General features: G+C 37.3%; 1 protein-coding gene across 1 annotated transcript in view; it reads right to left on the minus strand.

Annotated features, from left to right (window-relative positions):
* PRTG (protogenin) overlaps positions 1 to 18,469 on the minus strand; it is a 108,385-nt gene that overhangs the window by 44,427 nt on the left and 45,489 nt on the right. Inside the window, exons 3-11 of the mRNA XM_046652745.1 lie at positions 13,257 to 13,401; positions 12,161 to 12,294; positions 10,322 to 10,459; positions 9,904 to 10,062; positions 9,152 to 9,311; positions 8,136 to 8,383; positions 5,645 to 5,809; positions 1,838 to 2,143; positions 761 to 949 (exon numbers count right to left, since the gene is read on the minus strand). Coding sequence (XP_046508701.1) covers positions 761 to 949; positions 1,838 to 2,143; positions 5,645 to 5,809; positions 8,136 to 8,383; positions 9,152 to 9,311; positions 9,904 to 10,062; positions 10,322 to 10,459; positions 12,161 to 12,294; positions 13,257 to 13,401 — 1,644 coding nt within the window. The remainder of the gene's footprint in view (positions 1 to 760; positions 950 to 1,837; positions 2,144 to 5,644; positions 5,810 to 8,135; positions 8,384 to 9,151; positions 9,312 to 9,903; positions 10,063 to 10,321; positions 10,460 to 12,160; positions 12,295 to 13,256; positions 13,402 to 18,469) is intronic.

The following is an 18,469-nucleotide window of genomic DNA, read 5'->3' on the forward strand; positions in this document are numbered from 1 at the left end:
TTCTGATTTGTACTTAAGGGTGAAAATCTACTCACAAGCCACAACTGGCTAGGTACGCATTTTACACCTTGAGTATATATCTGTTTGTATGTGTTTATTGCAGATATAGATTTCTTTACTTCCTTTTAAACATGCTTACATCATGAAATTCTTTCACTCTGCAAAGATAGCATGAACAGGGAATAAAAAGTCTTTCAGAACTCTGATGAACCCAAACACAAAGTTAAGTGCATTTTCCTCTAGTGTTTCTGCATTAGAGCTACATAAATATTTACACTTACATGGGTCATATGTAAGAGCATTATTTGGTGCATAATTTACACATATTTTACACACGTAAAATAATACACCTACATAGCACTCTCAGGCAATTTCTAACCTAAACCTTAATTATTGTGTCTTGTCTGATCATTTGGTGATATTCTCATTTTACATTCCTACTCTACATCCACCACACCCCCACAATAATTGATCAGGATCTCACTCCACCAGAAGTAAACTTTAGAAAGAAACGCAGATGCCCAGCAGTGGGGGAAAGAAAGAAAGATAACACAGTTATGTGACATTTTGCCAGTTTACTCACAACAGTGAGTCAAAGACCAGTCGCTGACTTAAGCAATAGGATATACACAGCGCTGTAGTAAAGGCAATTATTTTCCTTTTGCCACTGAGTCAGTTTTTGTGCCATACATCCAACCACTTTCCCCAAATTGGTCTGAGAGGAAGGGAAAAAGGAAAAGCGCAGCAGGGGCTCACTCACCTAAACCACTGAGAGTATAGACAAGGTCACTGGTGCCCAAGAAAATGGGTCCGTTCTCCTGCTGCCCTTCCTCCTTGTAGTACAGCTTGTAGCCCTGAATGGTTGCTGTGTCCTCAGCATCTTGCTGCCACTTCACAGAAATGGTGGTACAGTTCAGAGGCTCCAGATGTAACTCTGGGGATTTAGGGGCTAGAAAAATCCACCAGAAATGTAAGTATAAAAAAATCTATAATTCACATGAAAACACAGGATAGGCAGATCTCGGTCTTAAGCCAACAGCTTCAAAAAAGTTCAATTCCAACTATTATACCTTAACCTACCTTTCAAAATTTCACAATGGTATTAAACTTTGACACAATTAAAAACATCAAATACTATATAAAAAAAGACTACATAGACCTTATGTGAAAATAAGAACAAAATATCTATATTTGTATATTTTAATTTTTTTCAAAGAGGCAGTTAAGTACTAATTTTGAACATCCAATATTCTTCTGTGATAGATGAACAAGTATTATTATTAATCAATTAACAACAACAATACAACCAGTCATGTTAAATTCCACATTAGTAAAATAGGAGAGCATAGAACTCCCTAGTCTTATGGTCTTTCTATTAAACTGATGATTTAAAAAACATATGGAGGGGCCAGCCCAGTGGTGCAGTGGTTAAGTTTGCATGCTTCACTTCTGCGGCCTGGGGTGTGCGGGTTTGCATCCCGGGTGCAAACCTGCACAACACTCAGGCCATGCCGTGGCAGCATCCGACATACAAAGTAGAGGAAGCTTGGCATAGATGTTAGCTCAGGGACAGTCTTCCTCAAGCAAAAAAAAAAAAGAGGAAGATTGGCACAGATGTAAGCTCAGGGCCAAGCTTCCTCACCAAAAACAAACAAAAAATATGGCAAAATATAAATTAGGTCTCTATTAATATGTAACTTCTGGTAATTCAGTTTGATTTGGACCAATCTGTCTCCGAAGGATTTGCTAAGCAAACTAATAGTGTAACCAAAAGTTTTATACAAGTCCTATGCAAAAAGGGACTCGTATTCTTCCCCAATAGTCTTTAGAAATTTACCTTTCACACTTGTAGCTTTGGGTGTCCTGTGTGAAGTCCACACTGACGACTCTCCCAGCCCCACTCTGGTGGCAGCAGTAATCCGCACCAGGTAGACACTATCAGGTTTCAGGCCCTCCAGAAGGTACTCATGCATGGTCCCCGGGAGCTCCAGAACTTGGATGGAATTCTCAGTGCTGAGGCGGAAGGACAGGCGATACAGCACCACTTGGCCCCGCCGGTATTTGGCTGGGATTGGCAGCCAGGAGATGAGAATATCGGTGGGACTTCGACTTGTCAAGCTAATTTCAGGAGGTCTCAGGGGAACTGCTCATACGAGAAAACAGGTTGCTTATAAATATTTACAATCAAAATTGTCAATCAGCACACCAGTATTTATTGAATTCTCTTAATAGCAACACGTAACATCAGACAAAATAGATACTTTCAGCCCTAGCAGAGGTTTTCTGTCAGACTACAAACCAGAAAAAAGAAGGAAAAATAATAAAGAAGGACCAAGTATAGAAAACCAAAGAAAACAAGGTTTTCACCATTATTGTTGTGATTGTTTTACTGGTTTTGGGGATGAATATGAGATGACTTAATACTCATACAAATATGAGAATACTTCTCAAATAATCCCACCAAAATGACTTAGGAATAAGGAAGAGAGAATTATGCAAGAGTGAGGAAGCTCAGGACACGAGAGTTCTAACCTGGCAAACAATATTTGACAGTGTAAGAGTTGTATCTTAAAAATTAGTGTGAATTTTGTCTTCCTACTTATGATATATGGTGTTTAATATGAAAAAACGTTTTTCCTCTAAATAATTTGAATACAACCTGCACTCCAGGAAAACGAGGCAAGTACCCTGGAAGGCAGACTAGGATTAGGAGTTAGGATGGGTTCTAGAGTTAGCCTCTGTGTGCTTCCATCCTTGTTCTACCACCTACTCCACTGTGTGATCTTGGCCAAATGAACTCCTTTGGATATAAAATGAGGATAATAATGATAGCTCCCTCTACAGTTAATGGCAATTACATGTCCAGCTGATCAAGTGTCATCCTTGACTTGGTGTCATCCTTGACTTGGTGTCATCCTTGACTCCTCCACCGACTCCACATTCAACCCTGAGGCTCCACCACTTGCACTGCCACCCCGTTGGTCCCTGCCACCATCCTCTTTAACCTTTATCGTTGTGACAGCCTCCTACCAGATCTCCCTGCTTCTGCCCCTGTCCCTAGCATCTATTCTCAGCACATTAGCTGTTAAAAAGCAAGTCAGATCTTGTCACTCTTCTGCTCAAAACAGCTCCCATTTCACTCAAAGTAAAAGCCAGTCTTCACTGTGGCTTCACACAAACCCCTATCCTTACATGGCCGGCTCCTCATTAATTCTCTGCCTCATCTCCGACTGCTTTCCACTCGCCCCCTCCACTCCAGCCATGCTTGTGCTTCAGGCCCTTAGCAAACTCCACTTCCTCTGCCTAGAATGTGCTTCCCCCAGTCATCCGCCTGGCCAGCTCCCTCACTTTCAATTACTTCAGGCCTTCACTCAGATGTCACCTACTCAGGGAGCCCCACTTTGGTGACTCTGTCTAAAGTTTCAAACCATCCCAATGTTTCATACTCCCTTCTCTGCTTTTTCCCCTTCTCCTCAACACTTACCACTATCTAACACAGTATATAACTGACTGTTTGCCTTGTTCTTCTGCCCCTCTCCCACTAGAAAGAAAGCTCTACAAAGTCAGAGACAATTTTTCTCTCTTTTGTTCACAACTAAATACTGAATAGCACATAGCAGGTACTCAATAAATATCTGTTGAATGGATTAAACAATAGATGGAAAAGGGACAATCAATTTATGAAGCACTTCTGAGTCCTTTATGTGTATGAATTCATTAATTCTCACAAAAACTCGATGAAGGAAGTAGCATTATCATTGCTATATCTGAGGAAACTGGGGTACAAAGAGGTCAAATCACTTGCCCAAAGTCACATAGCTTCTAAGTGAAGGAGCAGATCTGGGCAGACCATACAGAGCCCACATTCTTTTTTTTTTTTTTGAGGAAGATTAGCCCTGAGCTAACTACTGCCAATCCTCCTCTTTTTGCTGAGGAAGCCTGGCCCTGAGCTGACATCCGTGCCCATCTTCCTCTACTTTATAAGCGGGACGCCTACCACAGCATGGTGTGCCAAGCGGTGCCATACCCGCATCTGGGATTGGAACTGGTGAACCCCGGGCCGATGAGAGACAGAACGCGCGAACTTAACCGCTGCGCCTCTGGGCCAGCCCCGAGCCCACATTCTTATCCCCAATCTCTTCTATAACTATAGTTCCCCTATTGCGGGGTTATGTAGGGATTAAATGAGATAATGTAGGGAAGGTTTTTAGAACAGTCAGGGCTAAGAGCTCCACAAGTGTTCACTGTATCTGCTGTGCACTGCTGTCCACCTCGGAGACCCACACATCTCAGTTTGAGAAATATGGGCTTAGGCAATGGGAAGACATCAGTGAAGAAATTTGAAAAGCATTGTCAAAAGGTCTGTATATTATCCAGAAAGCTATATGAAACTTCAATAAATAAAAAAGTTGCAGAGTAAGGAAAGGTTTAAAGGAGAAAAACTTTGAGATCCTAACTTAACTGGAATTCGCAAGCTTTAACAAGTAGCTTGCTATGCTTAGATTTATTTTCCTCAAGGATATAGGGGGAAAACTCCTTATACAGCAAAAATACCCAAAACAAAACACTAGCCTGTTTCAACTTAGACAGACATGTCAGAGGTTGTCAAATGTAATGAGATAACTAGAGAGGTCATGTGTATTATGGCTCATTCTAAAATGGAACAGACTCTTAAATGAAAACTGAAATATGGAATTCAGCATCCAGATAAGTGATAATTTTTTCATTTAGTCAAACTCTGAACTTATAAACATCTAAATAAGTGGCATTATAGAGATCTAAGTACGAGATCTAGGACCAAATGAACAAATAAAAAGATTTGGGAATCGTTAATATAAAAATGTTTGAAAACTAAGGGTGGACTATTTCTTGAGGATAAGAAAACATTTGTAAAGGTAGAATAGTATAATTAAGTATATGTTTAATAATTCCCTTTTCACTCTGCAGGGTGAAAAATAGGCCTTCCAGAGCCCTGGAGAGAGAGAGAGAGATGAAAAGTCAGAGGAGGAGATCAGCTCTCCAGGACTATCTTAGTGGATGGAATTTCCCACCATCATAGGAGTGGGCTTGCCCTCAAATGGACTGCTACTCAATTTCTAACCCACCACCAGGTAACAAACTGAACGAGTAATACTTTCTTCTTTAAGTAGAATAAGCATATTGTATCTAAAAATAAACCAACTGCTATCTGATTACCTAAGAATTTTTTTTAACTGACAAGTACTAAATTTCATAAACTCTCAGTTTCAGAAGCCCAATATTTCTGATGTGCAGTCATTACACACACTCCATATGTAACTGTCATATTTATTCACGCCTAGAGACTCTCACACTTTGTTCTATTCAGTAAAAAAAAATTGCAATGTATTTACAATTTAAACAAGGAAACTTGAATAAAAAATAATGATAATACAAGAATTTTATTATTAAGATTTATATCACAGATCATAAACAAGTGTTTATCCTTATCTTGTTACTGTCAAAAAGCGAGTTATATTTAAAATGGCAGGTTAGCCTGTTTAACACACGTGCTTTTATAACCAAAAATGGGATATTTTCTCTAATTTAAAACACATCTATTCACTGAAATGGATTAAACATATGAATGTTCATATTTAAATGACCTAGAATCATGTTTCCTTACCATCCTCTAAAGTATTCTGTGTCACATGGTCGGACATCTGGCTGGCTCCCATTGGCATATATGCCACAATGTAGAAAGTATAATTGCTGGCAGGTTCTAAGTCATCGATAATATAATGAGTTGTGTCATTTCCGATGACTACTTGATACTCTTCATTATTTAAACCTACATTAAAGAATCAGTGTTTAAAAATTATGAATATTCAAAATAAAATTAACAAGACCATTTTCCTTCACTGTGAAACACTGCTCCTTGGGTCTAATGTCTGTTATTCTTTGGTGATCATTTAAAAAAGGTGAATAAGAAGGTCTTTATTTTCTAAAAGTAACCATGTCTTGCTACAAGCTACTAGTTTGCATTTTTCTCGAATAAATCAAACTGAAAATAATTAATCTTCTCTAAATTTCATTTAACATCTAGTCAAACCCACAGCAGAGACGATATAAAACAGTAACACAACAGAGCTTAACACTACAGAATACTGTAGCTCATGCCAGGGTAAATTTTACTTAAACTCATGGCTGCTTTTTTCTTTTAAATATAAATGGAGAGACAGTAGGGAATGTAACGGCTTTACTCTTTATAAAAACAAACCATACCAAAAGTTGTCCTGCAAAAGATCTCATTTTGCCCCTAGAGATTTATTAAATTTGACTGACACAGTTGTTCTTTTATTTATATTGAAAGCAAAAGAACTGGGAGGCACAGAACGTGCTTCGAAACCCTTTGTTCCACAATGAGTTTTCTTTTTTTCCCCCAAAGAGGAAAAAACTCTCAGCCATAAAATCTTAATAAAATATGCATGGCAAGGTATAGAAGAGGATTTGTCTTTGTGGCATTTAATTCCTACAGAGCAAACCTGTAAAGCGGAACAAGAGCACAGGCAGCTACTGTGCTTTGCGAACAATTCACAGCAAATGCATGTCAACTTAATCAAAACTCTCTAAGGACGGAGCCCCTTCTCCCCACACTGGATTTATAAACAAAACAGAAGGCAAATTCCACTATTAAGTTTTCCCACATTTCTGAATTAACTTGATAGCATTTTAATTAGACAAGATTACAGGCATTTCACAACAGACTGGCTAATGGCTCGTTAATTAGGAACTGCATGGTGCGATTTCTGACCTACCAAACAAGGTCCTTGAGTTCGAATTAAAAAGCCTTGTTCAGTCCCTGAATAGACCACTGAGCCGCATGGGGAGGCTCTAATGAAACAACCATAATAGCAAACGAGAGCGGTCTCCACCAAAACCAGCATTCCTTTTACCTTCCTAAATCTCTAAAAAGGGAATTAACATACTCCAACATGCTCAGTTAGCAGACTTTCATTCTTCTTGCTACCATGAACCCTGATTTAAATTCAAAATATTCCTTTTCAAAATACTACTTCAAAGTACAAAAAACAAACAACAACAAACCACCTGTTTCTACACCCAATTTTATTCTATCACCATTCTTTAGGGGTTTGAATGTTTTTTAACGTCTACTGCAAAAAAGCTAGGCTGTCTGTGTATACAACTAAAATGTGTAAACCTCCACTGTGGTTTCTATGAGAAACCAATACAGAAATCTCTAGGATTTATAAGTATTTTTTCCTTTTCCTCTATTTTTTTTTTTTTTTTTTTTTTTTGCCAAAAGAAAATAGGAGGATAAAATAGATTCCAGAAATGGAACTAAGAGTTCTGAATAAAAATTTTAAGATAGATTTGATTTTTACTTTTATATGATAAATGAGATAGCAATAAAGAGTAGTGTCCTGTTCAATTTTCAGAGAGTTCTATACGATTTCAGAAAACATTCAAAATATATAAAATCAAATTCTGGGGAATTTGATAATGTTTACTTTCCCCCTTAAAAATAACATGCTATAGTGACTAGAGTTCACCATACTATTTTATTAAGCAATTACACCATTGCTGCTATCTAACTGCATGCTTAAGTTGGTATATTAAGTCTTAGTTAAGGAATTTATATCTTGGCCAGAATAAAATTCCTAAGTATACCACTCTTGTAATTTTTAGCAGGCACAGGTGATAAGTCTAGACAGAAAAATCTTAAAGTATACTTATACACACAACGTGTACAAGAAAAATTTAGCAAAAATTGATAGACAGGTGATAGATTATTTTATTAAGAGACATAAATGCCATAGAACTTCAAAAACATTTTGTGGATTATGTGAGACATCATTCACACTGAAAACAAAGCCTTGATAGCAAGTAGTACTTAAAAATAAACACTCCTCAGGGCCAGCCCCGCGGCCAAGTGATTAAGTTCGTGCGCTCCGCTTTAGTGGTCCAGGTTTCACCAGTTCGCATCCTGGGTGCGGACCTGGCACCGCTCACCAGGCCATGCTGAGGAGGTGTCCCACATAGCACAACCAGAAGGACCATAACTACAAGATACAACTACATACTGGGGGGGCTGTAGGGAGGAGAAGAAGAAAAAATAAAAATAATAAAAAAATAAAAACACTCAAACTGCTTACCTTCTGCTTTCATGTAGTGCACAGAATAAGCGATGACTTTGTCTGAATTATAAAGTGGCCTCTCCCAAGCTAAAAGGATGGCTGAACTTGACATGGTTTCAGCATGCACATTATAGGGAGCACTGGGTCTGTCTTCTGACATTACTACAGTCAGTCTGGCTCTAGATAAAATAGATCCTTGACTGTTCTCAGCCATGCACTGATAAATAGCATCATCTTCAGGAATAATCTGGTTAATTACCAATTTACTGAGGAAAGAAAAAAATGATTTCTGTGAAAAATTCTAAGAATGATGTAAAATAAACTATTGCTAAGTGCACTCTCATTTTAAATGACAAAAGTTACTAAGAACAAAAACCGTGTAATCAGCCTTACTGAAAAATCTATATGACTTGTTTAAAATTACTCATTTTCTGAGTCTACGTAAGTGAGTACTTGTGATATCCAAATCCTGTTTGCTTTAGGTGACAGCTTAATCTTTATTAAAAACTTGGTTTTTCTTGAGAAAGTATACTACTCTGTAATAGCATCTAATTTATATAATATTGTAATGTTACATAAAATTCAGGTCAACAAAAATTTTTAAAGTTTTGCTCAATATATGAGAATGTTACAAGAAGATTCATAAAAATGAGTTCTTAAAATCATTAAGTTTGAATTGTGGAGGAATTCTTAGAGTTTCAATTACTTCCTTCTAATTTCTTCATTTTATGGAAGAAGAAACTGAGACCCCAACAGGTTAATATGCTTGCTAATAACTTAGCTAGTGGCTTACGAGCTCTAGAACCCAGGTCTGGGGAACTATCATTCATTTCATTAAAATCTACCACTTTCACAACCCACATATAAAATACAAAAGATCTAAGGTGTGCTAAGGATATAATTTTAATTTCTTATTTTAGTTTAAAACACCAAGATAATTTAGGTATCTGATGTTGCAATTATAAACATTTCATGTACACATTACTAAAGCCATTATATCTTATCTAAAATAGCAGCAAAGTAACATAGCCTACCTGTTGTACATTTTAATTCTACCATTTGAATGTATCTTCCTTCCGTTTTTCAACCATGACATTTTGGGTGAGGGGATTCCTTCCGCCTGACATACAAATCGAGCAGTGCCAGCTCGAGGCCTCGTTAAACTTTCTGGCCATTCGACAAATGAAGGAGGAGCTATTTTTAAAGAAAAAAGAAAAAAGTATTTCTATAGTCCCAATAGGAATGATACAAAGAGTCAAGGAAGAGTACAGCAAATGACACAAGTCCCATCCTTGAAAATATCTGACATTCCGAGCCTCCTGTCTACACTCTACATATATCTATCCAGATGCCTTCTCTCTGCCTGGCTCAGTTAGACGCCTACTTCCTCCAGACTTTCCCTACAGAGACCACCTATATAAACACACTATAAATATGTGTACCATAATCCTACTTAACTAAGCCCAATACAGAGCCACTTACGAATGCATATAGACAATCAACAGATTAGATTTTTAGATTGGTGAATGGGTATATGGATTTGTGGGCGGGTGAGAAGGAGACAAAAGGGAAGCTTAAATAAAGGAACATAATGATATGCAGGCAAGCAGGATGATAACTTCAGAATGACAGTTATATTTTAACATAGGGCTTTAATTTTCTCCTAAAATTCATCCTTGGGTTACGATGCTTCCTATCAATGCTACAAAATTCAAGAAAGGTGGAGGTAAGCTATGAATGAAATAAAACAGCAAAGGTTAAAATGTAAGAATGCAAGAAAACATACCTAATACAGTTAACGTTGCCATGGCAACAGTAAAGTTTCGTGTGCCTGGGGTAGTGGCCCGACAAACATATACTCCAGCATGTTGCAGCTTGACATCAGATATCATGAGATTACCATTTCCAAGTACCCGAGTATTAAAGACATCAATGGACTTGTGATCTATTTCAAAGAGATACTTCAGTTGTCAATGTAACATATGATCTAAAATTATGTCAAAAATTTTCTATCCAATTATATCATAAAAGCATAAAGTTCTCTATACCAGAACTTTTTCTCTACACACTGAAATGTCAAAAAGTTAAAAGAAAAGCCACTTAAATGCCAAACATGTGTTTTGTATATAAAATAAACATTTTATGAGTTTCATTTGAAGGAACAAAGTTTAAAGAAAAGACTTTTTTTTCCTGAGAAGACTTACCAAGACGGCTCCAAGAAATGATTGGTTTGGGATTTCCAACGGCCACACATTCCAAAACAACAGTCTGATGAAGAGATGTCGTTATATTCTGTGGACCTGCTATAATGGTTGGTGTGTGAAAGGATTTAGACTCCTTAGCTTTGGGGAGGAAAAGGCAGAATATAAAAATAAATTAAAAATAAGATAAGTAAAATGAGCTAAAATATTCTTAAGTTATTCACTTTTTTAGAAAACAACCTTATTGAGATATAACTCACATAATAAACAACTCACCCATTTTAAGTGTATAATTCAAGGATTTTTAGTATTTTCAGAGTTGTGCAACTATTCCCACAATCATTTAAGAACATTTTCATCATCCCAAAAAGAAACTCTATAACCATTAGACTCCCCAGTCTCCTCTCCCCATAGCCCGGCAACCACTAAACTACTTCCTGTCTCTGTGGATTTGCCTATTCTAGGTATTTCATAAAAAAGGAAGCATACATTTTTACAGCTTTTTGTGACCAGCTTCTTTCCACTCAGCATAACAGAATAATATTTAATTATATGGACAGAATACATTTTATTTATTCACTTAGTTGATGGACATTTAGGTTGTTTCCATATCATTCACCTTTTTCTTTGAGGAAGATTAGCCCTGAGCTAACATCTGCCAATCTTCCTCTTTTTACTGAGGAAGACTGGCCCTGAGCTAACATCCTTGCCCATCTTCCTCTACTTTTTATGTGGGACGTCTACCACAGCACGGCGTGCCACGCGGTGCCATGTCTGCACCCGGGATCCGAACCGGCAAACCCCGGGCCGCCAAAGTGGAATGTGTGCACTTAACCACTGCGCCACCGGGCCGGCCCCTCATTCACTTTTAATTGGGATTCAAACATTAGTTTAATAATTTCAGTAATCTTGTTAGGAATTTATGTTACAGTGGGGAGAAGGGAAGGAGTGTGACAGTGCTTTTGTCTTTATCTGCTTACCAGGAAGCTAACAGATACTATCTGAAATTAAAACACAGCATTGAAAACGTAATTTCGGTCTCAATGTTTTTCAAGATTTTTTTTAACCTTAAAGGATCATTTAGCAAGTAATATCTCCTGTGAAGAGTAAACACGTGAAGTTCAACAATGTCTTTACTCCAGGTTTTCCTCCACTATATTCAAGTAAATTTAAATTAATTAGTTAAAAATAAAACCTAGCATCTATGTCTAATTCTATCTTAATAAAGTATGTATTTCTTTCTTCATGTTCATCCCTCTAGTTTGTTTCCCTTCTAACTATACTCATGTATGGCATGGCAAAATACATAAAGTTATGTTCACTTACTGTTAACAATGATAATTTCTGGATACCAGAATTGGGGACACTCCTATATCTTTGTACTTTTTTACATTGTTTAATGCAAAAAATTTTCTATTTTTCACTTTTACACACATTATTCTTTATAATAAGCATGCATCATTTTAAAAAATGCAAATTATGATTTTTTTAAAACAACAAACAAAAAGACACCAAACTGGAAACAAATATATCTTTACTGACAAGGGACAATTCTGGTGGAAATGGATGATTATTATTCTCTTTTTTATACTTTATATTTTAAAAAAAAAAGTGAAATATTTACAGAACACATATTCCATCTTTCTTAAAGACACTGATATAACATAAAACAAGTTAGCCCGTAAAAGAAGAGTTAATAGATTAAAAAATGACCATTTTCCAAATAGAGCACACTAATTTGAATGAAAATAAAGGACTACTTTATGGCATACTGCTATAGACAGAGGAGAACAGTTAATAGCTGGGCCAATAAAAACTGAAAAAACAACTTCTGTGTGGTACCTGGAATCACTGTTAGAGAGGCCTCCACACTCTTACGCCTGTGGGCTACAGTAGCAGCAACACAACGGTAATTTCCAGCATCCCCGTGGCCGACGTCATAGATCTGCAATACTCCTGTTGGCAGGGTAGTTATCCTGTTACGAGAAGAAAGATGATTAAACTCTTTGTAGTAGACTTTATATTTTATTTTAACATACATTCTGTAAGATTTAATATACTCAACCTTTTTAAAGTGCCAGATGCAATACTTTAAAGACCTTTTAAAACACTAGCTTGATTCAGCTGTTCCCATTTGAGTCAATACAGCTCTCTAGCACATAAATAATCAGGCAGTACGTGGTTTGTAAAATCTATCAGTCTAATTTTACAGAGTCTCATTTGACGTAATACCTTAGATTTAGCTAACTGGTGGTCTCGACCTTAGTATAATTTTTTCAAATTCCTGATTTCTCACCTATTAATATTGATGTATTCTCCAAGACACATCTGAACATAAGTTTTTTTTAAAAAGCACTTCCTTGAATAAATTCTTCCATCTCAGTGACCTACCATTTTAGCAAATGATTTTTGCTACTCATGAGGACAGGAATCAAACTTTTTGAAGTTGCTATCAAGTTCTTGATCCTTAAACCTCAACACCTTCAGAGCACTAGGGATGTGTGCAAGTGTGCGTATATAGTCGAGAGGAGATTAGGAAATGGAAGGTAGAGAAAGAAGTGGGCAGCTACCCGGGTGTACATTGGATACCTTCACACCAGTACTGCTATTGCCAGCAGTGAAAATGTAATTTGGTTTCCTAAATCCTTGGGCTGCAATCCAGGTACTCAGGTGGCCCCATGGTTGGAAAAGACGTTTGAGGAAAAGAACAAAGCTGTAAGATAGGCTATCTGAATTCTGATCTGAACCCAAAAGCCAGGAATTATGCCCCATGTGCCAGAGACTGATGATCTTTGCCTAAGTTTGTAAAGTCTTCAAGAAGTTGATTATTGCTACCATAAATGAAAATGAGCTCCATAATGGTCTTTCCCCCTGTATAGTCTCATGAGGAAGTCTTCATTACTCCTGCATCATCTCCAAAGACAAAAGCTGCATTTACCTGTCCGTAGTTACAGGTAGGGTTGTCCGGTTTAATTCCCATGTTATGACTGCAGGAGGGTTTGATGAAATCTTGCATGCAAATCTAGCAACTCCACCTTCTTGGACCTCAGTAGAAACTGGTTGAACTTCAAATGCAGAAATAGCTATAAGATAAAGTTTGACAAATTCAGAATAAGCACGTGTACTATTATATTGCACTATACTTGGAAATAACATTACGCTAGATATTATTTATCAGACTTGAACTCCTGCCCAGAGGTAAGACCAACTCAGGCAACACAAAGATAATTTAGGGAATAATTTTGGAAAAACCACCAGACAGTTGCCCAGCTCAAGGAGTCTAGTCTTTCCCAGGATGAAATTCTAAATGAGTTCTCAAGAAACTTATGACCTACTTGGAGAAGAAAAATTAACATAACTGAAACAAATAAACAATGATGGTATGTAATTACATACCAAATTACGTAGTACAAGCTTCAAATACTACTGTATTTCAGAGGAGAGGGAAATCGGTAAAGACAGATTAGACAGATAAGAACCATTTACAGGGATTGTTTTGAATTGAGTTTTGAAGAATCCATTGGGTTAGGTGGAAGGGGAAAAAACAAGACATTCCCAGTGAATAACACGAAGGCAAGCACAGAAGAGAGAGATGTGCAGCCTGTGTTCACAGGACTGTAAGGAAACAACCAGGACTAACTACTGTAGACTATTTCAGATTATGGGTTCATGGAAGAGTGGAATGAGAGCAGAGATAAAGCAGATTAATACCATGGTACAAATTAAGACATCACTGAAAATTTTTGAGCAAAAGAGTGTCAGGATAATAGTCATATCTGGGAAAAATTAATCATGCACTGTTACACAGGATGGATTGAAAAAAGAAGAGCCTCAAGTCTAAAGACCCACAGATTGTTTAAATAGGAATGACGGACCTGGGTGGTGGCAGTGAGAATGGTCAGATTCTACAGACATATTAACGAAAACAGAAGACTTGGTGCTTACTGGACACAGATATGTCACTCTGTGTTTGGAATCTAATGAAGGTGGCAATGATGGAGCAGAACGAGAAAGGAGAGAGAGAAGACAAATGGTGTGTCTGACGAATACAAGGTAGAGAGACTCAAGAGACTATTTTTAGACTCGTGTATTTCCAAAGTGGAGATAGATAAATCGTGAAGTGTTGATATTTTCTAGAGATAATCTTTCTTTGCCATTCTAGGCAGGCCTCCAGGAACTGGTCGTCAGTGTCCACGGTTTTACCTTTTGATGGAGTCCAGACTCCAAGTTATAGTGTGGTTTTCCTTTCCTCTGCTAAGTCTTTCAGGATATAAAGAAAGGGCCCCAATGATGGTCTTACTCCCCTTCCTCAGACTCCAGTTCAAAAAAAAAAAAAAATATATATATATGCCTTTACAGTCTATCAATAAAGTGAGAAGTTATGGAAAAAATGGAGGGAATAAGGACTAGAAGACTTAGGATTCATTCGACTGGAAAGGGTAAAAGGCCACAGAGGAACAAATTTTGCCTTGGAATTGGCTTCACTAATCCGTAAATGGGTCACAGGCCTTTAGAGGTACAGGACAAAGCCAGTGAATAACGGTGAAAATATTCTTAGGATCATCTACTTCCAAAAAGGGTGAAGTGGGGGTAAAGCACAACTTGATACATGTATATAACAAAAAATTTCTACTTCCTCAAGAAAAGTGGCTCTCAAACTGCTTTTATCAGTGGATCCACAAGGTGAAACCATTTTCATAATCATCATCATTTGCCTTTCTCACTCTCATTTCTCTTGAGCGCACAGTGGTTTCCGTAGCTACATGAAGGGCGATACTGCAACAGACGCAGTGCAGAAGCAGACGTGTGTGGGCACTCAGCTGTCTTCTTCTATTAAGTTAAAGACATTTGCACAAATGTAAAACAATGCCACCCCTCTCAATAAAATCTTTTTGCTTTGAAAATTGGTTATGTTTCATTAAATGTGCTATTGTAATATGTAATGGATCATTTTCATTTTAAAATTAATTAATCAATATTTTTTAAATGTCTCAGTTTTACTTTCTAATAATAAGAGGGTATAAAGAGTGAGACTAAAATGTTTGAGAACCACTATTCAAGAAAAACACTAAAAATCAATACAGTTTTTCTTTTTAGTCGCTTCCGTAACCACTTTCTGGGATGTTAATCTATTTATAAACATTTTCATTCTGGGTCAAATCTATGACCCAACTACTAGAATCAGGAAATAGATGGTTATATTCACCTTCAAAATATCAGATTCACATTCAGAAAAGTCTGATTTCTCAATAACAAGGTAAGTCTATCTTTCTATAATTAACTAAAATTATGTCGAATACATTCATATTTGGGGAGGATTAGGACCTAAGTTTCCATAAGCCTAATGTCTGCTTTATGAAATACTGATTTCTTTTACTGATCCCATATTTACCTTCTCCGTGTGTGAGGGGGTGACTCTGAGTTCTGGCTGTCATTGATAATCCAGTTTCTATTCAATTTACAGACTTCAAAGTGGGAATTTTACCTTATTCTTCCCCAGCCTTTACTTCTCTATAGACTGAAATATCTAATATAGTTTAACTTCTTAAAGCAGTAGTTCCTCCAGCCCCACCTATTTGAACAATTTCTTCTTCCATTATCCCACAATGAATCAAGCACCCCATTCAGTATGTTTTATCTCATGTAGCTCTCTCATACCTGACTTCTCTCCATCTCTAATAGTCCTCTCTTTGATTCAGGAACCTCTTAGGTGATCTCTCTCCTGCCGGCAGAGCTCCCTTCCACAGTGACAGTCAAAAAATACCAATTTGCTTTGTGTTGCTGATGAATTAACTAATCCCTGCAAAACACTATCCGCTCATTTCCAACCACTTACAATGATGTTCCGTGAACACTGAACTATTAATAATTCAGTGAATTCTAAGTAGTATATTATTATTAAATAGTACATATTATCACGAATACACCATGATATTTCATACTTCTGAGCGTTATATGAGCATTTCCTTCTCTCTCAAACATCCTAGGTCCCTTTGGCCACCTGATGACATCCTGTCCTAGTTTAGAGCCTAGTTCTCTTGTCCTATCCTTTGGGAAGTTTTTCCTGACCCTTTTCTCTGCCATTTCTGTACATTCCAGCTCTTTATTGTTACTTTTATCCCACAGTCTTATAATCACTTATTCACAGTTTTTCTCCCCTTCTACACCATGAGCTCCTTGAGGGCCAGCAGTGGGTCACATTCTCTGCAGGATCTCTTAAGATAGTGAATGGCACAGTGGCATTAAAACAATACTTGTTGAATTGAACGGAAATTTTTTGGATTTTCTCCAATTCTGTTAGTCTTTAAACACAGCAACCAGAAATGTAGGGAGTTTCCCAGGTACAAATACCAAGGCTTGAGATGAAAAGAAAATAATGCTTTTTATTATTTTTTTGTTTGCTGTAATTCCAAATGATATCCAAAATCTTAGTGATCTTATCTAGAGACAAAAATCTGTCCCTCCTCTACCAAAGAATTTTTATAAAGATTACATAAGCCAATATAGTGAGGGCTCTTTATGTAAGATTTCTTATAAATATGATACTGAGAATAAAAATAATCATTCTGTTGCCTTGAGTAATTTCCCTCCTATCACTAAGGCACTTCAGAGTTATTGTACTCTGAATCTCATCTAACCAAACAATATAATCCCTCTGAACCTTTTCTTTAAGCAGCTCCCTCTTTTTTTTCCCCTAGATGCATAAGTCTATGAAACCCCTAAGATTTTTTTATTATAAACATTGAACTAACTGCACTTTAGCTCAAATGCACTAGAACTTCGGAGTACAAAATTCTGAGAACTAAAAGGTAAATGGATGCATCCTCTAACTCAATAAGGGTATTTCTTTTGGGGGTAGGGGTTGGGGAGGGATTAATTGAGATAGTTATATCTCTTTATGGAGATATAAATCACACAGCATGTAATTTACGCACCATACAATTCACTCATTTAAAGTGTACAATTCAATAGCTTTTAGTATATTCAGAGTTTTCAACCATCCCCATAATCTATTTTAGAATATTTTCATCACTCCAAAAAGAAATCCCCTATCCTTTAGTTACCACTCTCTATCTTCCCACCCTTCCCCGACCCCAGCCCCAGGCAATCACTAACCTAGTTCCTTTCCTCCCTCCAGCTCTATTGAGATATGACTGACATATAACATTGCATACACCTGATGATTTGATATACATATATATTGGGAAATGATTGCCACAAGAAGGCTAGTTAACACATCCTTCAAGTAAGGGTACTTCTTGATCTCACTCTGGTTTTCAGCAAGGTCTATAGAGGTATAAAAGAATTTTTTTTAATCCCCCAAAACACCTTTATACTTAACATGTCTAACTTTTTGGTTCCTTTTGAAAATTCAATCTGTTGGCAAAATGATCTTTCCCAAAGAAGACTAGGGCAGATAATCCTTGGGACTCTCACCATTACCTCTGAGACAGAAGAAAATGAGGCATTCATGATTCAACAATGAAAAGAAGTTGCTATCTTTTTGTTTCTAACTCCTCCATCTGAGCACCAATCCCATCCTCTTCCCTCACCTCTGGGAATCTGATATATCTGCCTTTTCTCTCTCTCTTCTGTATATTTACACTCTTCTCCTGGGTCCTTTTCTCAGCCTATAAAAGTGGTTAAGTCTCTCCCAAACTCAAAACACAAAAAGAACAAAATTCCAGATGTCTCTTTATGGCTTGTATCCCTCTAGCAGCTATCCACTCTCTCTTCCCCATGGCATCAAAATGTTTCTAAAGAGTAGATTACCCTGGTTGCTTCCTCTTCTTCTTCTCTGACTTTATGCCTCAAATATCTAGTCTGCCTTCTCCCTCTATTATTTTATTGAAACAGTGTCTATGACACCATGCACTCCTCATTCTCTTATTTCTCTGACTCCTCTTCCCTGTCTCCCTTTTCAGGGGCTCTCCCTCCTCTGCCCTTCCTTCCAGAGATTCTTTGTTCTTTTCACTCTCCACATTCTCCTTGGGTGCTCATCCACTTTCAGTTTTCATGTACACCCACCTGTTGCTGCTGAGTCTCCAAAACACACCTCCAGCTTAGATCATCATCTCCAGAGCTTCATACTCATGGTTCCAAGTGCCTACTGGACATCTTCACCCGGAAATTATAAAAGGCACTTCTAAC

Source organism: Equus quagga, chromosome 2 (assembly GCF_021613505.1).
Source record: "Equus quagga isolate Etosha38 chromosome 2, UCLA_HA_Equagga_1.0, whole genome shotgun sequence".
NCBI lineage: Eukaryota > Metazoa > Chordata > Mammalia > Perissodactyla > Equidae > Equus > Equus quagga.